This window comes from Cricetulus griseus, chromosome 5 (genome assembly GCF_003668045.3).
Source record: "Cricetulus griseus strain 17A/GY chromosome 5, alternate assembly CriGri-PICRH-1.0, whole genome shotgun sequence".
Classification (NCBI taxonomy): domain Eukaryota; kingdom Metazoa; phylum Chordata; class Mammalia; order Rodentia; family Cricetidae; genus Cricetulus; species Cricetulus griseus.
This window is the reverse complement of record NC_048598.1, coordinates 54,452,492-54,470,137: the sequence shown is the minus strand read 5'-3', so window position 1 is coordinate 54,470,137 and position 17,646 is coordinate 54,452,492. Positions and strand designations below refer to the sequence as shown.

Sequence of the window (17,646 nt, the reverse complement as noted above, 5' to 3'; positions counted from 1 at the left end):
TGCTGGGATTAGAAGTATTAGTCACCATGCCCAGCTATTTACAGTTGTTTTTAATAGCAATGATATAAAATTATATGTAATGGAACTTGACACTTTATAATCTTTTGGGTTCTGTTTGGGAAGTTGTTTCCTATATATAGATAATTAAATATTATCTTGTACTATTTTTGTAGAAAAGGCCTTTCTCTTTTTAAAAAGGTAACTACTGGAAATATATTTCTGTTGTTTTTTTTTTTAGTATGAATTGAAGGATGTATTTTCTCAAAACAAAATAGTTCATTTTCTCAATCAATAAGTCTCAATCAATAAGTTCACCCATGAGATGAAAATTCACATTACACACATGACTAAAGGTGCTATGAATTGTTTTGGCAGTCTCTTTGCTTATTATGTTTATACATTTATACATTTACTTATTTACTTATAGATGTGTGCATGTGTGAGTGAGTGTGGAGGCCAGAGGCCAGCCATGAGGAGCTGGTTCTTCCCATCCACCATGTGGGCCCCATGATCCTATTCAGTTGTCAGGTGCAGTGGTTGAGCCATCTCACCAGCTCCTCTGTCTTTATTCTTGAACTAGTACCTCAGTATTTTAATCATGAAAAGTTTATGCTATATTTTGAAGTCTGTAGATAAAGTGTCCTTCAATGTGGCCATTGTAATATAGCTGAATCCTCTAAAGATGAGTTATAGCAAAAATACTACTCTTTGACTAAGTCATTTTATGTTACTTTATAAGTAAATTATTTATTTTTGGCTGGTAGTTTGTGAGAGGGTAGACAGAAGGAGAATACATATAAATTTTAGCTTGTATTAACAAGGTAGAGCTATAGCTCAACTTCCAAACAGATTATGAGATCAGTTTGCCCCACGCCATCCTAGAACTACATCTGCTCTCTCTACCCCACCTCTGAATTTCTCCATCACAGGAATAGTGAAGATGGGATTCATTTAGTTCCAAAGTTGCTATTATTTTTATTTTCTTCTTTAGGAAGATCAGTTTTGTACCATAGATACTATGTGAAAAATTATAGAGGATTTATTTATTTACTTATTTATTTATTTTTATTTATGTAATTGCAAAACAGGCTTTTAGTTCATGTGATGAGCTATTCACAAGTACCGTTTAGATATGAGATATGTGGCTGGGCTCACTATAAAGTAACAATATCATCTCAATCTCAACTCAGGGTTTCACTTGGCAATAACCCTGTCTTCTAAACTATCAGATTAGGTTAACTGCCCCTTCCCTGCACCCACAATACCTGCCTGCACGTCTAAATGGCACTTTCTGTATCCTCCTGAAAGGCTTTGTTGCTCCAGCAGTTTGTAAACCAACTGCAGGTAAGGTCAAGGCCTGGAGCTGGTGCTTAGGATAATTCATCAGTTGGAAGTACACAAGGTGAACTGGAAAGATCTGGTAGCAGGAGGGTGAGCTGAAAGCTGTTCTATAATACTGGGCAGAAGCAAGTCTGAATTATTGTGGAGACTGAGGAAATGAAAGGGAAGGCTTTGAAGAACACTATTAAATGTTATATGACACTAAATTTAACTGGACATGCATTCAACTCACAAGAATTAAGCATGCATATAAAACAGAATTCTTACCTAGAAAGTCTTTCATGCTAGAGATAGGAGACAAAAACAAAAGAGAAAAAGAAAATAGCATTAGCAAGAGACTAATTTATATTTCCATTCATAAATGTACTTTTCAAATCAGATGTCTCAACCTCACAGTGGAGATAGGAGTTGCTAAAACGATGAAGGGAAGCGACTGGACTGACAGCACAAAAAGCCACTTAGCTCTAAGTCACACTTCTTGGCATTCCTTAACTCACCGGATATGAGGCTCTGGGAATGGCACCCTTTCAAACTGGCAGACCCCCAAAACACAAATCGATCAAATGCTCTCCTCTCCACCAACTAGACAACCAAGCTGTGCTGCAGGGGTGGCTGCCTTTCACTTTCAGGTGGCACTGAGGTGTGCTATTCATCCTAGTAATTTCCTTCAGTTCCCAGCCACCCCAGCCTTCCCCGAGTAAACACTGCAATTTATAAACACTAAAACTCAGGCCAGTTCCTGGCTTCCACCAAGAGCTACAGTAAAGGAGAAAGAATGAGGGAGCTGTGGGGAGGCAAAGTCCCCCCCTAGTCCCTAGATGCTGGTAAGAACTTAAGAGTAATGAGGCATTTTGAGATCTCAGAAGAAAGATTTTCATAGATGCAAGCTATAGGTTTAATCCTTGCTTAGAAAAAGTGACTACTATGTCTGCCTCTCCCATTTTTTTTTAAAAAAAAATATAAATGACCTTTGCCCTTCTATCCTTTCATAAAAAGAGAACTCAAGCAAACAATCATTTACTTGATTTATGGGTTTATTTACTCCCTCCTTTGAGATGTTAAAAGAGTCACAAAATCCAAAGGGTAGACAGCAGAAGAATGAAGAGAAGCAGTGTACAGTGATCTACAAGAGGAAGAGGAGTCCTCAAACTGGGAGCGGCACACACGGCACTGCTCTGTTAAATCTTGGAAGTCACTGTTGTGTCAGCTCAGGCATACAGCAGTCTGACATGTCACACCCGCAAGTTGTACTGGGACTGTAGTGTCCAGCACATCTCAGAGGTGGTTTCTATGGAGCTCCTATTCAAGTCAAGAGTTGTACTTAGAATGGTCACAAGCACACATCCTAATTGCTGTGGCTACGGAACACAGATGTCTTCCATGGGTCTTTAACAAGTTCCCTGGCAATTCTATGATGTATCTCTAGTTAAGTACTGTTGGACTAAGCATACATTTAAATGATTTATTTTATTGTGTATGCATGCATGTGCGCACGTGTGCCACAGCACAGTGTGAAGGTTAGAGGTGTGTGCTTAGGACACAGAGTTTTCTCCTTCTTCCATTTGGGTCCGGGGAACTGAATTCATATCATCAGGCTTGGCAACAAGTATCTTTACCCGTGTAATGATCTCACCTGAACAAACATTTTAAACACGGAGACAGGTCCCTGTGGCGATGTCTTGCGTGTACAAATAAAGCCTGTCTGAAGGTCAGAGAATGGAGTTTGCCACTAGCTAACCATAGAGGTCTGGAGGTCTGTATAGACAAACAGGAAGTGACATGGCTAAGTGGAAACACAGACACTGCTCGCAACAATTTCCAGGTGGCTAGCTGAGGTGATCCAGCCTCACAGACTACTTTAGCCAGGATTTGAAACAAGCCCTGCACTTGCCCATTACTCAGTGAACTGCACAACAAATGATACAGCTTTTCAGGATCCCCTAAGGATGCTGTCACCACCAGACACCAGGAAGTAAATTTAAGAACACAATGTCCACATTCCCAAGAGGTGGGGTGGGTGGTTTTTGGTCACTCATTGGCTTATGGATATTTGTCACTGCTTAGGGGGATTGGTTACAAAATGTTGCTGGCTATGATGAGGAAGAAACTTGAACAAAGAGGATTACGATTACATTCCAGGTTTTTGTTTTGAAAAAAGAAAAAAAAGAGGAATACAGATACAATAGGATAAAAAGGGTAGATTATTGAATCTATTCTGAAAAGAAAAAATGGAGGATAAAGAAATGATAAAAGGTGGATTACTGGATCTACTCTTAAAAAGCAACTACTAGTTTTAAATATTTTACATTGGATTGGATTTTTATATATTGTGTACAAATGTTGTATATTGATACAAATTGAAATTAATTTTGCTAAAACATACTATACATACTTTTCCTAATATTGTTCAAGGTATTGTACCTATACAGCTCATTTAACAATGTAATATAAATTTCTAGTCCTTAAAAGTTGTTATTAACTACATAGGATAATAAGGAAATGTAGTTTAGTAATTAGTCAATTATTATAATCGAACTTGTAGTCACATTAGGTATGTTTACAAGGTCAAACAGATATTTTAGAAAGACAGGTTGTCTTCAAACACTTCAGAGATCTATGGAATATGGCATTTAACATGTTTTAATAACATAGGTTTTTTTTTTATGACAATGACACATGTCTGCTCCTGACAATACCAATCTACATCAGAGAAGATGGTGGGCACTGAAGAAACTCCTCATGGAGTTTACTTTCTTTGTGGCAAAGGTAAGCCACTGGGCAAGAAAACGCCCTTGCCTCAACTGCTGACAGGATGCTGTCCAAGTTGGACAAACAGGACACCGAAAAGAGTGACTGCAAACCTTGCCAAGACTCCAGTCCTTCAGAATATCCTGCTTCACAGAAATGTCTGTCAGGTATGCTAGGCCTATAGGCTGAAGATGGATGCCCCAATGTTGCACTTTGGGTGACTATCCAGGCAGCCAACTGTTTCTGTCATTTCTCACATTTTTTGGAGAAAAACTGCTTACTCAGTTAATATTATTTCCTTTTCAGGTCTCTGAGGGAGTTGAAGACTGGGTAGTACAGTTATAGTTTTCCTTGTTTACCAGACTCAGAAAAGAAACTCGAGAAGATGTGTTAAGTATAATAGGTTTGAAAGACATTAAAAAGATAATTTGATAATGCAAATTAGAATAGAAAGTAATTTAGGTACAAGACTTTGAACTCATCAAGAAAGAATAGATAATGGAATATTTTCTCTGAATTTTTCAAATGCTAATGGACTAGACATTGTTGATGTAGTTATTGCTGTTATATATGTTGTATGCAGTTTTTCTTATATTCGTTATAACCTTTATTTTTAGACAAAAAGGGGGTATATGTGGTGATATCTTGCTTGTACAAATAAAGTCTGTCTGAAGATCAGAGGGTGGAGCTTGCCAATAGCTAACCATCGAGATCTGGAGGTCTGTACAGACAGACAGGAAAGTGATATGGCTGAGCGGAAGAGGATATAAGCTGGAAGAAACAGGAACTTGTGGTCTTGACTACTGAGATGCTAAGGAGGTAAAGGTGGCTTTGGCTTGCCTTCTTCTCTCTAATTTATCAGCATTTTCCTCTGTATCTGACTCTGGGTTTTATCACTTAGACCAATTAAGAACTCCTTTTTACAGGGCCCATTTTGAGGTTAGAGGGAAACATTTAGAAAAGTTTATGGTTTATCTGTAATGTTTCTCATAGACTTGTGATTTTTTTCTTGAGAATTCTAAAATTTAGAAATCTAGAATTATGACATTTTTTCTTTTCTTACATTTATATATCTGTTTTTGTTGTTCTGTTCTCTTTTTTGTTTCGACAGGGTCTGGCCACAAACTTGAGTTCTGGGATTAAAGGTGTGAGTAACAGCCAGTTATAATATACTTATATAGGGTTTTAAACAAATCATATCTATATCTGTATCCTATAAGTTCATGGACCATCAATACTGTCTAAAGTTTTTCTCTTCAGCATTAAAAATGATAAGTACAACATCAACAACAACAAAACCAGGGCTCAGCAGGTAAAGGCACTTGCTACTAAGTCTGACTAATTGAGTTCAATTCCACATTGTACAAGGAAAAAACTAACCTCCAAAAGTTGTCCTATGGCCTCTACATCAATGCTATGGCATGTGGACACACACATATACAGTAAGTTTTTCTTTAAAATTTTTTTTATCACCTCTCTATGTAACAGTGTCCTGAGAGCCGAGCACATTACTCTCTATGTGACAGTGTCCTAGGAGCTGAGTATGGTGGCATAGGTCTGTAATCACAGCCATTCAGGAGGCTGAGGCAGGAAGAGCACATGACCAGAGGCTATGTGGGCTACAGAGTGAGTTCAAGGCCAACCTGGGCAATTTTGTAACATCTTGTCTCAAAATAAAAAGAAGTCAGGGTATACAGCTCAGTGGAGCTCCTGCTTAACATGTGGGGGACCCTAGCTTCAATTCTCAGGATGGGTGGGGGTGAGAGAAAAGAATTAAACTCAGAAGTGAGGGTGTTGGCTATGTCCATTCACTAGCTTTGTGGGAAGATCAGCCTTATAGCATGTAAGTGAGTTGAAGTCTACCACCCAGGAAAATGTTAGCTGGGACTTATCAAATACTTGTGAATAGCTGCGACTGAACATCATACTGTAAATTGGGAAGAGACTGTCTTGTACTTAAAGCCTATGGTATGCAGCAGAGCCTTGTAGGAGGGGCCCTGAGAAAGAGGCCTAGCTGGTTGCATTACAAGCCAGGAGAATACTGAGAGCACACTTCATGGGCTTGTCTGGAACACAAAGAGGAGACCATGTGAATGTGTGCTGTGGAGGTTCCAGTTAAGAAGCTTCTACAAAGATGAGATCTGAGAAGATGACGGTAGAGAAATTCATGTATACACATGCCCATAGTTCTAACAATGACAACGGACTGTTATAGTGAGTGCTTTAAAGTCTTAAGTTACCTGAAATTCACCTGCTATCTTGCTCCCAGTTAACATCCTTAGTATTGACAAGGCCGAACATGGTAAGTGCTAGTAACGAGAGCTGGCCGAGTTAGTTGTTCATGTCTCTAAGTGTGATATTCTTGCCTGGCTCTAGGGTCTAATTTCTACCCTTCTACCAATGAAGCTTAAGCAAATAACCACTATCCATCGGTAAGAGTTACATGTGATCACTGGGTGGGGAGGAAATACGTTCCTCTTTCCTCCTCTATTCTTTTGTTACAGGGACACTGTGTTGATTCCGATGCAGCGCAGTGAAGTTCTCTCAGTGCCTCTGATCCAGGGACAGCCTTTAGACGAGTGTGCAGACCGGAGCAGCACTCTGCAGTCTCTCTGGAGATGGGCCTACACTTGAGTCACTTTAGATGTAACTCAAGTGACTGGCTTTGCACTTTTTTGTTTTGTTTTCCAAGAAAGGGTTTCTCTGTGTAGCCCTGGCTGACCTGGAACTCACTCTGTAGACCAGGCTGTCCTGGAACTCACAGATATCTGCCTGCTTCTGCCTCTTGAGCTGGATATGTGCCACCAATGCCTGGGTGGCTTTGGGCTTCATTCTATTGGAACCTAAGCATTTCTACAGAGCGTGCACAGACAAGGGTCTGATTAACTTTCTAATAAGTCGGGTCTGTTTAGATGACTTCATTTTTACTAAAATTTGGTCTCTCAATTGGAATACCCCCCTCCACCTCTAGGTCCTTCTTTGTAAATATTCTGTTGTAGAATAAGATTTAATGACATCTTCAGCTCTAATTTCTTCTGGGTGAACTCTGGCATCCACCTCTACAAGATTACAAAGTGTCTTCCCCACTGAACAAAGGAAATTAGAATTTTTACTATTTATCAATCTTGGCAACTACATATAATAAAGCATTCTAATCATTTTCATAATAATGACATATAATTAACCTTTTTTGCCATTTGGAATGTTCTAGGATCATAAAATATTCCCCATTACCACACCCAAGGAAAGTTCTCGACAGTTATTTGATTACATAGTATGGCTGTGTATACTATATAGTTTCCAGTAAGGATGTTGATTAAAATGCAAATACTTAAAAATGGAGAGATGATTCAGCAGTTAAGAGCACTGACTGCTCTTCCAGAGGATCCTGGTTCAATTCCCAGCACTCAAATGGCAGCTTATAACTGTCTGTAACTCCAGTTCCAGTGGACATGACATCCTTACACAGACATACATGCAGGCAAAACACCAACGCACATAAATTATAAAAGAAGGCCTTTTTCTAAAAAAACTATACAACCTTTTATAGAATGAACAAGAGAGGAGTGATCCAACAGACAACACAGCAGACAGTCTTCCCACTTAGACCCCAGCAGTGTGGGAAGAGTTCTCTCAGTTAATCCCTGACTGTTCTCAGAACACCCCCTGTAGGTTTTACCTGACTTTGGAATGATGTGGGTTGCTGGTTGTTGCATTCAAAGGCTAGCTCTAGCAATGCCCTGGAGTAGTCAACCCAGACAGTTAGAGGAGGATATATATATATTATATATATATCCTCAGAAGTTAGTGAGATTTGAATACAGTAGAGGTAAAATAGTTATCTCAAACAAACTTCTAAAGGAGATGCTATTTTCTTTGTTAAAGAAAAGGCTTCCTTAAAGTTTACAGCCTAAGAAGAGTATGCCTATAAAGTAACAGCAAGGTAAGACCTGAAACATACAGGTTTAATGAACACTGTCTAACTCCTGATAAAACAGCTTAGACTTTTGAATAATGCTTCCTAAATGATTTTCACTAATGAACACCTCTTGAAAATACTGGTTTGCTTTACTTATTGATATTCTAGACAACTGGAGGATTGATGAAAAAAAAAAAACAAAAACAAAAAACCATTGGCTAGACCCAGGGAGAAAAAGCTTCAGGTATCTTCGGTAAGAGGTAGATAGAGTACCTGGTTGATATAGGAGACTAAGTCAGCTTTTCCTCTTATCCTGTTGTCACTCAAACTAAGCATATTTCAACTGTTAGGTTGACAAGGCTTCTCATGGCCAATCCTATAGGGAGTAAATCCACAGATAAGTCAGGTGGGAGTGTGCTTACATGGTCCAAGGAGACAATGAGCAAGGAAGTGTCCTCAGAGAGGCAAGCACAGCACAGAAATGAACATCAAAGAGTCTCCCACAGAGGAGGGCAGAAGGAGGAGAAGTTCTAGGACAGAGAATTTAGAGACCTCAGCTCAATCTCCAATCCTCTGGAGACTGGGATTGTGGCTACCCACCTTTTAGCCATGGCCTGGTTCTCTTACTTCTGTCCTCTGCATAGTTTGTCTTTTAAAAGCAGAAGAGTTACATGTAGTCTACTCTAGGGTCTAGGTATCTTATCTCTATAAAATAACATTACATATTTCAAAAAAGGTGGGAATCTTCTACCCGATTTTCAGGTGAACACACAAATATATCACATGTTTCAATTAGGAAGTCTTGGAAGGTACATCTTCAAGTGTTTTTGTTAAAAATCATTTTGCTCTACCTTTCACTCAAGACAGATGAATAATAGTCATTGAGATGGGTCTCCGGTGTGTTTGAACCAGATAAAAACTGTTCAGTGAAGGGATTAGTTTTCACAGCTTTGCTGGCTCAAGTGGAGGCAGTAAATACTGGGAATCGGACCTTGGAGCAGAAGGACTCAAAGCTTTGGGAAACCAATAAGAATCCAGTGAGCTGAGGTGAAATATGGCTAGCAGGATAAAATATGGTTTGAGAAATGTCCCAAATTAAGAAGCAGGCTCCTTCCTTTCATGCCTCTGGAAATGCTCCATAGCAGCCCCCTGCTCAGGCCTGCTTCTAATAAGAGAGCTGAAGACTGCCATTACTTCAGATGGCAATCCTAGAAAGGGACAGGAACCAGGATGGTTTTGATTTCTGAAATGAGTAGAGCCTTCAAAACACCAGAGGCTGGATAGAAAACCCCTACAAAAGCTTTTAACTTGAAAGTTATCAGGATTCAGAAAGGCATATAATTAAAACCAAACCCTTTCTACCACGTTCAAAATAAAGTCATAGCTCTGGAAAGCTGGGCCCAAGGGAAAGGAACAGACCAAGTCACATGTCTACTGCCAAGGTTGGAGCTGCTTTAACTCATGTTCCCTTGGAGTCTGGGTCTGACCCCACAGTGATGGGAAAAAAATCTATTTACATTTCCAAAAGAAGGACTAAGCAGAAGGAACATTTTATATCATGTTCTGTATTCTAGCTGAGCCAGGAGAAACAAGTTGAGCTATTCTGGGATGCCCCACAGAGAACTACCCTTTCATTTAGGAGTTCTCAGGCTGATGAGAAAAAGCCAACACAAGTGAGCCTGCAAAGACAGAATTTAGGACCAAGGAGCCCGTGAAAATCTAATCATAATAGTAACACACACGTACTGTTATAAATCATTCTGGTTTCATCAATATGTCTAGGAAAGATAAAAGCATCCTAGCCTTGTACCTTAAGGAATGCCCTTCGTAACGCAAATGGATAGGATTTTGAGGAAATGTGAAATAAGGATGGTATACTGGTCTGCAGTGTTGGAATGGATCTTTCCAAGTCTGTATTCCCAATAAAAAAGTTAAGATCTTGTAAAATTTGAAAATAGACAGATGGAAAAAGAACAAAATTTGTGTAAAGATGCAATTATGGGGAAGACAATGAGAGAGCAGTATTAGTTCCCCTACATGTGCATAAAAACCACTATTTCCTTATTATCATCCAAGTTTTAATTATGTTAGGTTTCTATTGCCATAAAACTCAGAATCTTAAAACACCCATTATCTCAGTTTTATAGGTAGCAGGGCTGGCACAGCTCTAGTAGCTTCTTTGTTCTCTGCCTTGAGCTCATTCACCAGGAGACTCAGGATCTTGAGGCTTAGGCTGCAGGTCCCCACGGCTTTCCTGCTTTCAGCTAGTGGCCCGCCTGGGGCTTGTGGGGTTTCCTCGACCCTTCTCACTCAGCCCCTTCTCTCTTCAATATAGCAATGGCATATGGGCCCTTTCCACCCTTTTGTCCTTTGTGTCATCAGGCTCACATGATTAGATCAGGCAGGCCCATTTGGGGGGTGGGGGGGCAATCTACCTATCACAAGGTCAACTGTGCATACGACAGTTACATAACCACAGCAAATCTATATTTTCATAAATATAGTATCTGGAGATTAGGCCAGGATATAATCTGAAAACCATTTCCAACTTTCTCCCTTTAGCAACAAAACATGGTCCAGTTTATAACATCCTGGAAGAAACATGGCCTCTTAGGTGCAGTGAGTAACCATATACATTCAGAATCCAAACAATGCTAAAAACAGTGCCTTATGCTAGAACCAAGCCTCATCTATGTGAGAGATGGTGACTGCTAAGCAAAAAAAAAAAAAAAAATTAGTAACTATTAAATTGTATCTTCATCACATTAAACTCCTTGATTTGTCTTTACCAACTACTAAATACATATGGAAAGATAGCAAAATGAGGAAGTCAAATTCACCAATTACTGTTGTTTATGTTACAGCTATTTCTTTTTAAATTTTTATTTATTATTGTGTATGGGTGTGTGTGCTGTGCATGTGTGGGGACAGAGGACAACTTTGTGGCATTAGTTCTTTTCTTCCACATTACATGAGCCCCAGGGATCAAAATCAGGTTTTCTGGCTTGCCAGTGCTTTACCTCCTGAGCCATCTCTCAGACCCTATATTATAATTATTTGGGGACAATGTCACATGCTCAATAATGACTCACTGTTGGTTTTCCATTTGCTTGTTTAGTGTGGAGAAATAAATGTGAACATATATATCTATCCTATAAACTTTATAGTACTTCAGGCAGAAAGAAATCAAGCAGTATTACCTTGCGTATTCTACTACATCTTACTATACTTTAAAGTAAAAATAACTGCGCTGGCGAGATGGCTAAGTGGGTAAAGGCACTTGCTACCAAGCCAGACAATTTGAATGTGATTCCCGAGGACCCACACTGTGGAAGGAGAAAACTGACACCTGCAAATTATCCTCTGACCTCCACGCTCATGCTGTGGAATATGTAAGCACCGCCCCCAAATAAATATAACAACAAAAAAGTTTGTTACATTATAGAAATACTCATTTTTTGGTATATTTATTAAGCTCTCCAAATATTATTGGGATGTTACAGCTCATAGCTTCTACAGTTCCTGAAGAATGTCTGGATTATTTTGGAATTACAAAATGTACTTACCTTAGAATTATATGAATATACTAAGTCCTCCATAAAATACCTGAGGCAAATCATTTTTAAATTTAAATTCTAAAATCCTTAGAAAACACATTTATCTTTATTCACTCACACATGCTCACTACCTAGCCATCTGTGTGCTATGTACACTGCCACAGGCATACTCTCCCCTAGGGCCTGGATATACCAGTGTGCACAGCTACTTGAATATATACTGTTATGATTAAAAAATTGGCTTTAATGAAGCCTGACCTCTCCTCCACTGCATATAGTTATTCGGAAATTTAGGACTGGGGCTGTAGCTCAGTGACGGAGCACTTACCTAGCAAGTACTGAGCTTTAGCCTCAGCACCGGGGTGGAGGGAGTGGGGTGGGGGTGGGTGTGTGTGTGTCTTGGATTTACAAGTCACCAGCTCAGCCTTAAACTGCAGTCTTCAAGTGTCCCTGTGTTTCCATGCATACCCAGGTCTCACCCTGAGGCTCTTTGGTAGATCACACCTCTTCTAGGCAGTAATCTAAAGCTATTTTTGTTTGATTTTTTTTTTAGCTTTTTATTTTTCATATATTTGAATTACAAACAAGATTGAATTACATGACAATCCTAGTTCCCTTCTCTCTTCCTTCCTCCCCTACCACCCCCCCCAACTAAAATCCTACCTATTATATGTCCTTTCTTCTAATCTACACCTGACTCAACCTTTCTGCTTCCTCATGACCTCTGCATCCTTCCTTTTCTTCCCTTCTCACTCTCCTAGCTTCCTCCCCCCTCTTCCCATGCTCTCAATTTGCTCAGGGGATGGCGACCCTTTCCCCTTCTCCAGGGGACAAAGTTTGTCTCTTTTAGGGTCCTCCTTGTTTACTAGCTTCTCTGGCAGTGTGGATTGTAGGATGGTAATCCCTTACTCTATGTCTAAAATCCACATACGAGTGAGTTCATATCATGCTTGTCTTTTTGTGATTGGGTTACCTCGCTCAGAATGGTTTCTTCGAGTTCCATCAAATTTCCTGCAAATTTCAAGATTCCATTATTTTTTCTGCTGAGTAGTACTCCATTGTGTAAATAAATGTACCACATTTTCTCCATCCATTCTTTGGTTGAGGGGCATTTAGGCTGCTTCCAGTTTCTGGCTATTACAGATAGTGCTACTATGAACATCGTTGAACAGATGTCTTTGTTGTATGAATATGCTTCTTTTGGGTATATGCCTAAGAGTGGAATTGCTGGATCTTGTGGTAGACTAATTCCCATTTTCTTGAAGAGTCATCTGTCTGTTTGATTTTTGAGATAAGGTCTCACTATGTAGCCCAAACTGTGGCAATCTTCTTGTCTCTGCCTCATAAATGTTTGGATTACTGGCATGCAACAACCATGTCTTTGTGTGCCTGTGTGCACATGAGTGTGTTTTGTTTTTATGAGACATGGTCTTATGTACTAGAGGCCATCCTCAAACTGTGGCAATCTTCTTGTCTCTGCCTCATAAATGTTTGGATTACTGGCATGCAACAACCATGTCTTTGTGTGCCTGTGTGCACATGAGTGTGTTTTGTTTTTATGAGACATGGTCTTATGTACTAGAGGCCATCCTCACAATCACTATGTAGCTAAGTATGCCTTGGACTTCTAATCCTCCTGCCTCTACCTCCCCAGTGTTGAGATGACTAGCTTGTAACACCATGCCTGGCTGAGATGAATTTTTTTTTTAACATAGTAAATGCCATAGCTTGTTGGAAAGCAGTCATTTAAATTTTATTTAGACCAAGCTGTTAATTAAAACTTTGAAAAGATCTTCCTAGATTTCACATCCCAAAGCAAAAGAAGAGCTGGCAAAGTGGCTCAAAAGGTAAGGCACTTACTTTCCCCACAACAATTGGTCTGCCAACCCAACCCACAAAAAGGTCAGAGGAAAGAACCCACTTCACAGAGCTGTCCTTGGACCTCTATTCATGCACTGTAGCACTACACACAGTAACAGTAAAAATGCAAAAGGAAAATAATCCCAAGATCCTAATTCTTGAGGCCAGGGACTTCCTCTGTTATTAACGTTTTCTTTTTGCTCCACAGAAACCAGAATATCAACTCATTTACTTTTGGAGCTTCAGATGTACTAGCATGCTAACTAGGAGTCATTTGAATTGCCTTGGGATAACCCATGTTCAGCTTTCAGTTCAGAAATGACATCTCTAGCATATAGCCCCTGACTCTTCAAAACAGTCGAATGGGGAAAAAAAAGAAGAGAGTTCAAATCTTAGACAGCATGCTCACTCTGTATTTTCATTAAGTGCCTATGTCTTGCCATCCTTGCTAGTGACACAGAGCAATAAAAATACAATTACAAAATCTAAGACATGGCTCTTTGATCTCATAAGTACACCCATTAAACAGAGTAAGGCAAGAAATAAACTGGATGCAATCAAGGGCCAGATTTAATGGTTCCCTCGGTAAACAAAAAGGGAGAGAGACTCCTACTGATTAGAGAGCTTGGACAAAGCTTTAGCAAGGTCACAGACACCCTAGAGTCTGAAGCTGGTGGTTGTTAAAAATGACACTATCACGTGTGACTACGGGAAATCCACTACAGGTTATGATCTTGCTAGAGCCACAGTTAATCCCATAATGCTACTCTGCTCTGAAAGATGGCACTCCAAGAGAGAAAAACAAAACTGAATTAAGGAAACTGCTATTCCATTTTTATTCTTCCACAGGGAAATGGCATCTTCAAACACACAGTTGTTTAGATTTAGGGGTTTCCCAGAAATGATGGGGTCTATTAAAATGTAGACCTCGGCAGAGGAAATGTTGTAGCCTGCTTGGAGGCAGGGCAAGGGTCCTTCAGGTAAGAAAACCCTCCAAATTTGTGACAACTTAATATTTGTTTCAAATTTATTTACAAAGCAAATTAATGGCATAAACCAAACAATAAAATCACCTGACTATCAGGATCTGTTTTTGAGTGCTAAAAATGGCTGGAGAGATGGCTCAGAGGTTAAGAGCACTGACTGCTCTTCCAGAGGTCCTGAGTTCAATTCCCAGCAACCACAGGGTGGCTCACAATTATCTGTTATGAGATCTGGTGCCCTTTTCTGGTGTGCAGATATACATGGAAGCAAAATGTTGTATACATAATAAATAAAATCTTTTAAAAAATGGCTTTAGAGTAACAATTTATATATAATTGACAGATACACTAGCCATGATATAAGGTCGTATACCACAAGTCGGGGCATATTTCTTTTCTCCTATCCAAAGGAAGAAGCCAATAGCTTCTTAAATGGCTGTAGGTCAGAGAGGGTGAGTAGGAAGTGGGCTGGATCCACAAATAAAATGTTTCACTTGAGTGCTAAGGAATTTATTTGATCTTAATTCTAATATTAAAGTTCCAATTTTAAAATGATGTAAAATTCTTTTTGAAAGATTTGTCGCTTTCCCAATTATTCTGTAAGGGTTTCTCTCCTTTAAATAGGTTGAAGTGCTCTCATCTTTTTCAAATCAAAGCCAATAATCAGGAGCACTGGCACTAGTCTAGCTCTTCATGGAGTAACGGTGGTTTCACCGGGGCAGCTGCACACCCTAAGGTTAGGAAAAAGACTCTCGACTGTTGTTGCAGCATTTTCAGTTATGAGATCTTAGATAACTAATTCTCTCTGCCTCAGTGGTTTCATCAATGAAATGGGGATAATGGTACTGTTAGATTTAGGAAGGTAACAAATGTGACTGCTTGGCACTGCTGGCCAGCACAGCTGCTCAAAGTGCTAGTTTCTCCTGAGTTTCCATGCAGTCTCTCTTGTCCCTCTTTGGTCCTCTGATTCTCCCAATGTTTGATGGCTACTAGAGGGATCAAGATCAAATAAATTCCTTAGCACTCAAGTGAAACATTTAATTGTGGATCCAGTCCACTTCCCACTCACCCCTTGTAACCTACAGCCACACAGGCTCGTTATTTGGCAAGGTGGATGCTACTCTTCCTCAAAGCAATACAAAGATTTTAAAGATTTATTATACTTTCATTTACTTTACAATTTAATTTCAATATAAAAATACTTAATGTTTTATACAAACTTTAAAAATAGCTACTTATATTTTACATGGTACCATGTAACCAAGGAAGTTTGTTAGATTGGCGGCTGTAATGACATGCCAGTTTCCGATGACCAGCACCCAATGAATACAAAGCAAGTCAAGATCAGAACCAAAAAGGAGCTAAAAAACAAACAAAAAGCTGATGAAGTCCAATTCCATTCCCACTTGGCCTTCTGAGTACAATTAATTGTCAGCTCACGAAAACATGAGATTGAGAGAAAAACCAAGCCCAGCCAACGTGAATGGTCTGGGAATTTCTTCAAACTCGAAAAACACAATCCCTGAGTACACAACTATCACACATTGAAAATAAAACTAGAATTCAACTGCAAACTCACGCCAACTGACTCTCAACTTCCTAAATTTCTAGGTCCTTTGAGAACAGAAACTTATTACTGTCACAGAAGCTGACTACAATGCTCGAAGGCAAAGAAGGGAGACACAGAACCTGCTGTCTTTTGATGCATAAGGTTCCAGTCGAAACTGTAAATAGCAGCTGTCACTTCTCTTTCACACTTAGTCCTTTCTTTATGAGACCTTTAATCCTTAGACACATGTATCTCTCATAGCTTTTGTCGTTACTATCAATCTTTTCCGTCTGTAATTAACTTATTATGTATTAACTATAGGTTTAATATCTGTTATCTGCAATGTACAGGATCAACAGTATCTCAGTTTTCCACTTTCTCTCCAGATTTTGCAGCATTTGCATAATAAGAAATGTTAGAGATAGATTAAAAAAAACAAGATGATTATTTTGGTTTTTTGAGACAGGGTTTCTCTGTGTAGCTTTGGAGCATGTCCTGCAACTCACCGTGTAGACCAGGCTGGCCTTGAACTCACAGAGATCCACCTGCCTCTGCCTTCCAAGTGCCAGATTAAAGGTGAGCGCCACCACCGCCCAGCTGGTTTTTTTGGTTTTTGTTTTTTTTTTTAAACTAAATTTTTAGTGTACCTCCATGAAGTCAGAAATGGGACTTTATCCTTTTGGCATCATGTTGGCCCTCAAGTTTTCAAGTCTAGAGCCTTTCAGATTGTGGCTTGGGTACGCTAAAACCACATTTTCTAAATGCCATTATCTAAATGCGCCTCTGTACCTCTTATTCAATCAACCTTAACATGAAAACGTGTTTCTGCCTCCCACGTTTAACAATTCAGTTTGTTCTCTTTTCTCTGTCCCTGTCCCAGGTCCATCCCTGCCCCCATTCCATCAGCCCTCAAGCTTTGTCAGCTCATCATCTAAACAACAGAATGCTTCCCCGTGCTCCCTGGAGAACATCTCAGATCAGGCCCCTGCCACGCCATACCTAAAGCCGTGCCATCAGGGGGACAACTGACGAGCAGCTCCTGCTCTCTCCAGCATTCAGCTTCCAATGCTTGTTTCTCTACACGCAACTTGGACCACAACTCTACTGTAAACTGTCAATCCTTTGTTCATAGGACAACTCCCCAAATCCTAAGAATGAATGAGTAAGAGCCGCATATCATGATCCCTTGTTTCCTATTCTGAATAAATATTTCATTCTTGCCACACTGAACTGCAGCTCTCAAAAAAAGTCATATTTTCTCATGCTTCCCCCCGTTCCTCTGTAATAAATGTCTCCTTTGCCATCTAGCTTCTATTGTTCTTCAAACATAAAGTTAACACATTTTGTTCTACTTGATTCAACAACATCAACCAAAAAACTATGAACCTATGTCCTTATTAGAAAATTCATCTCCTTGGATATGAACTTTGTTTTTTTCTCTCTCCAATTAGAAAATATGTCCTTCATTTACGAATTCCAGCATCTTGAACAGGAGTTACTGATGGGGATGTCCTTCTGTATATATGTTTCTCTTACTGGTTGATGAATAAAATACTGATTGGCCAGTTGCCAGGCAGGAAGTATAGGTGGGGCTACCAGACCAGGAGAATTCTGGGGATAGGAAAGGCAGAGAGATGCCAGAGTAACATGCCTGATTACAGGTAAGCCACAGGCTTGTGGCAATACATA

At 39.6% G+C, this 17,646-nt stretch overlaps 1 protein-coding gene across 7 annotated transcripts in view; it reads right to left on the bottom strand.

Annotated features, from left to right (window-relative positions):
* The window catches only part of Ppp1r12b (protein phosphatase 1 regulatory subunit 12B), a 207,084-nt gene that overhangs the window by 25,207 nt on the left and 164,231 nt on the right, over positions 1-17,646 (bottom strand). For 5 of the 7 annotated variants that reach the window (XM_027417535.2, XM_027417536.2, XM_027417541.2 and 2 more), the window contains one exon: positions 1,609-1,625. The exons of the other annotated variants lie outside the window; for them this stretch is intronic. In XM_027417535.2, coding sequence (XP_027273336.1) covers positions 1,609-1,625 — 17 coding nt within the window. The remainder of the gene's footprint in view (positions 1-1,608; positions 1,626-17,646) is intronic. 7 annotated transcript variants of the gene reach the window in all.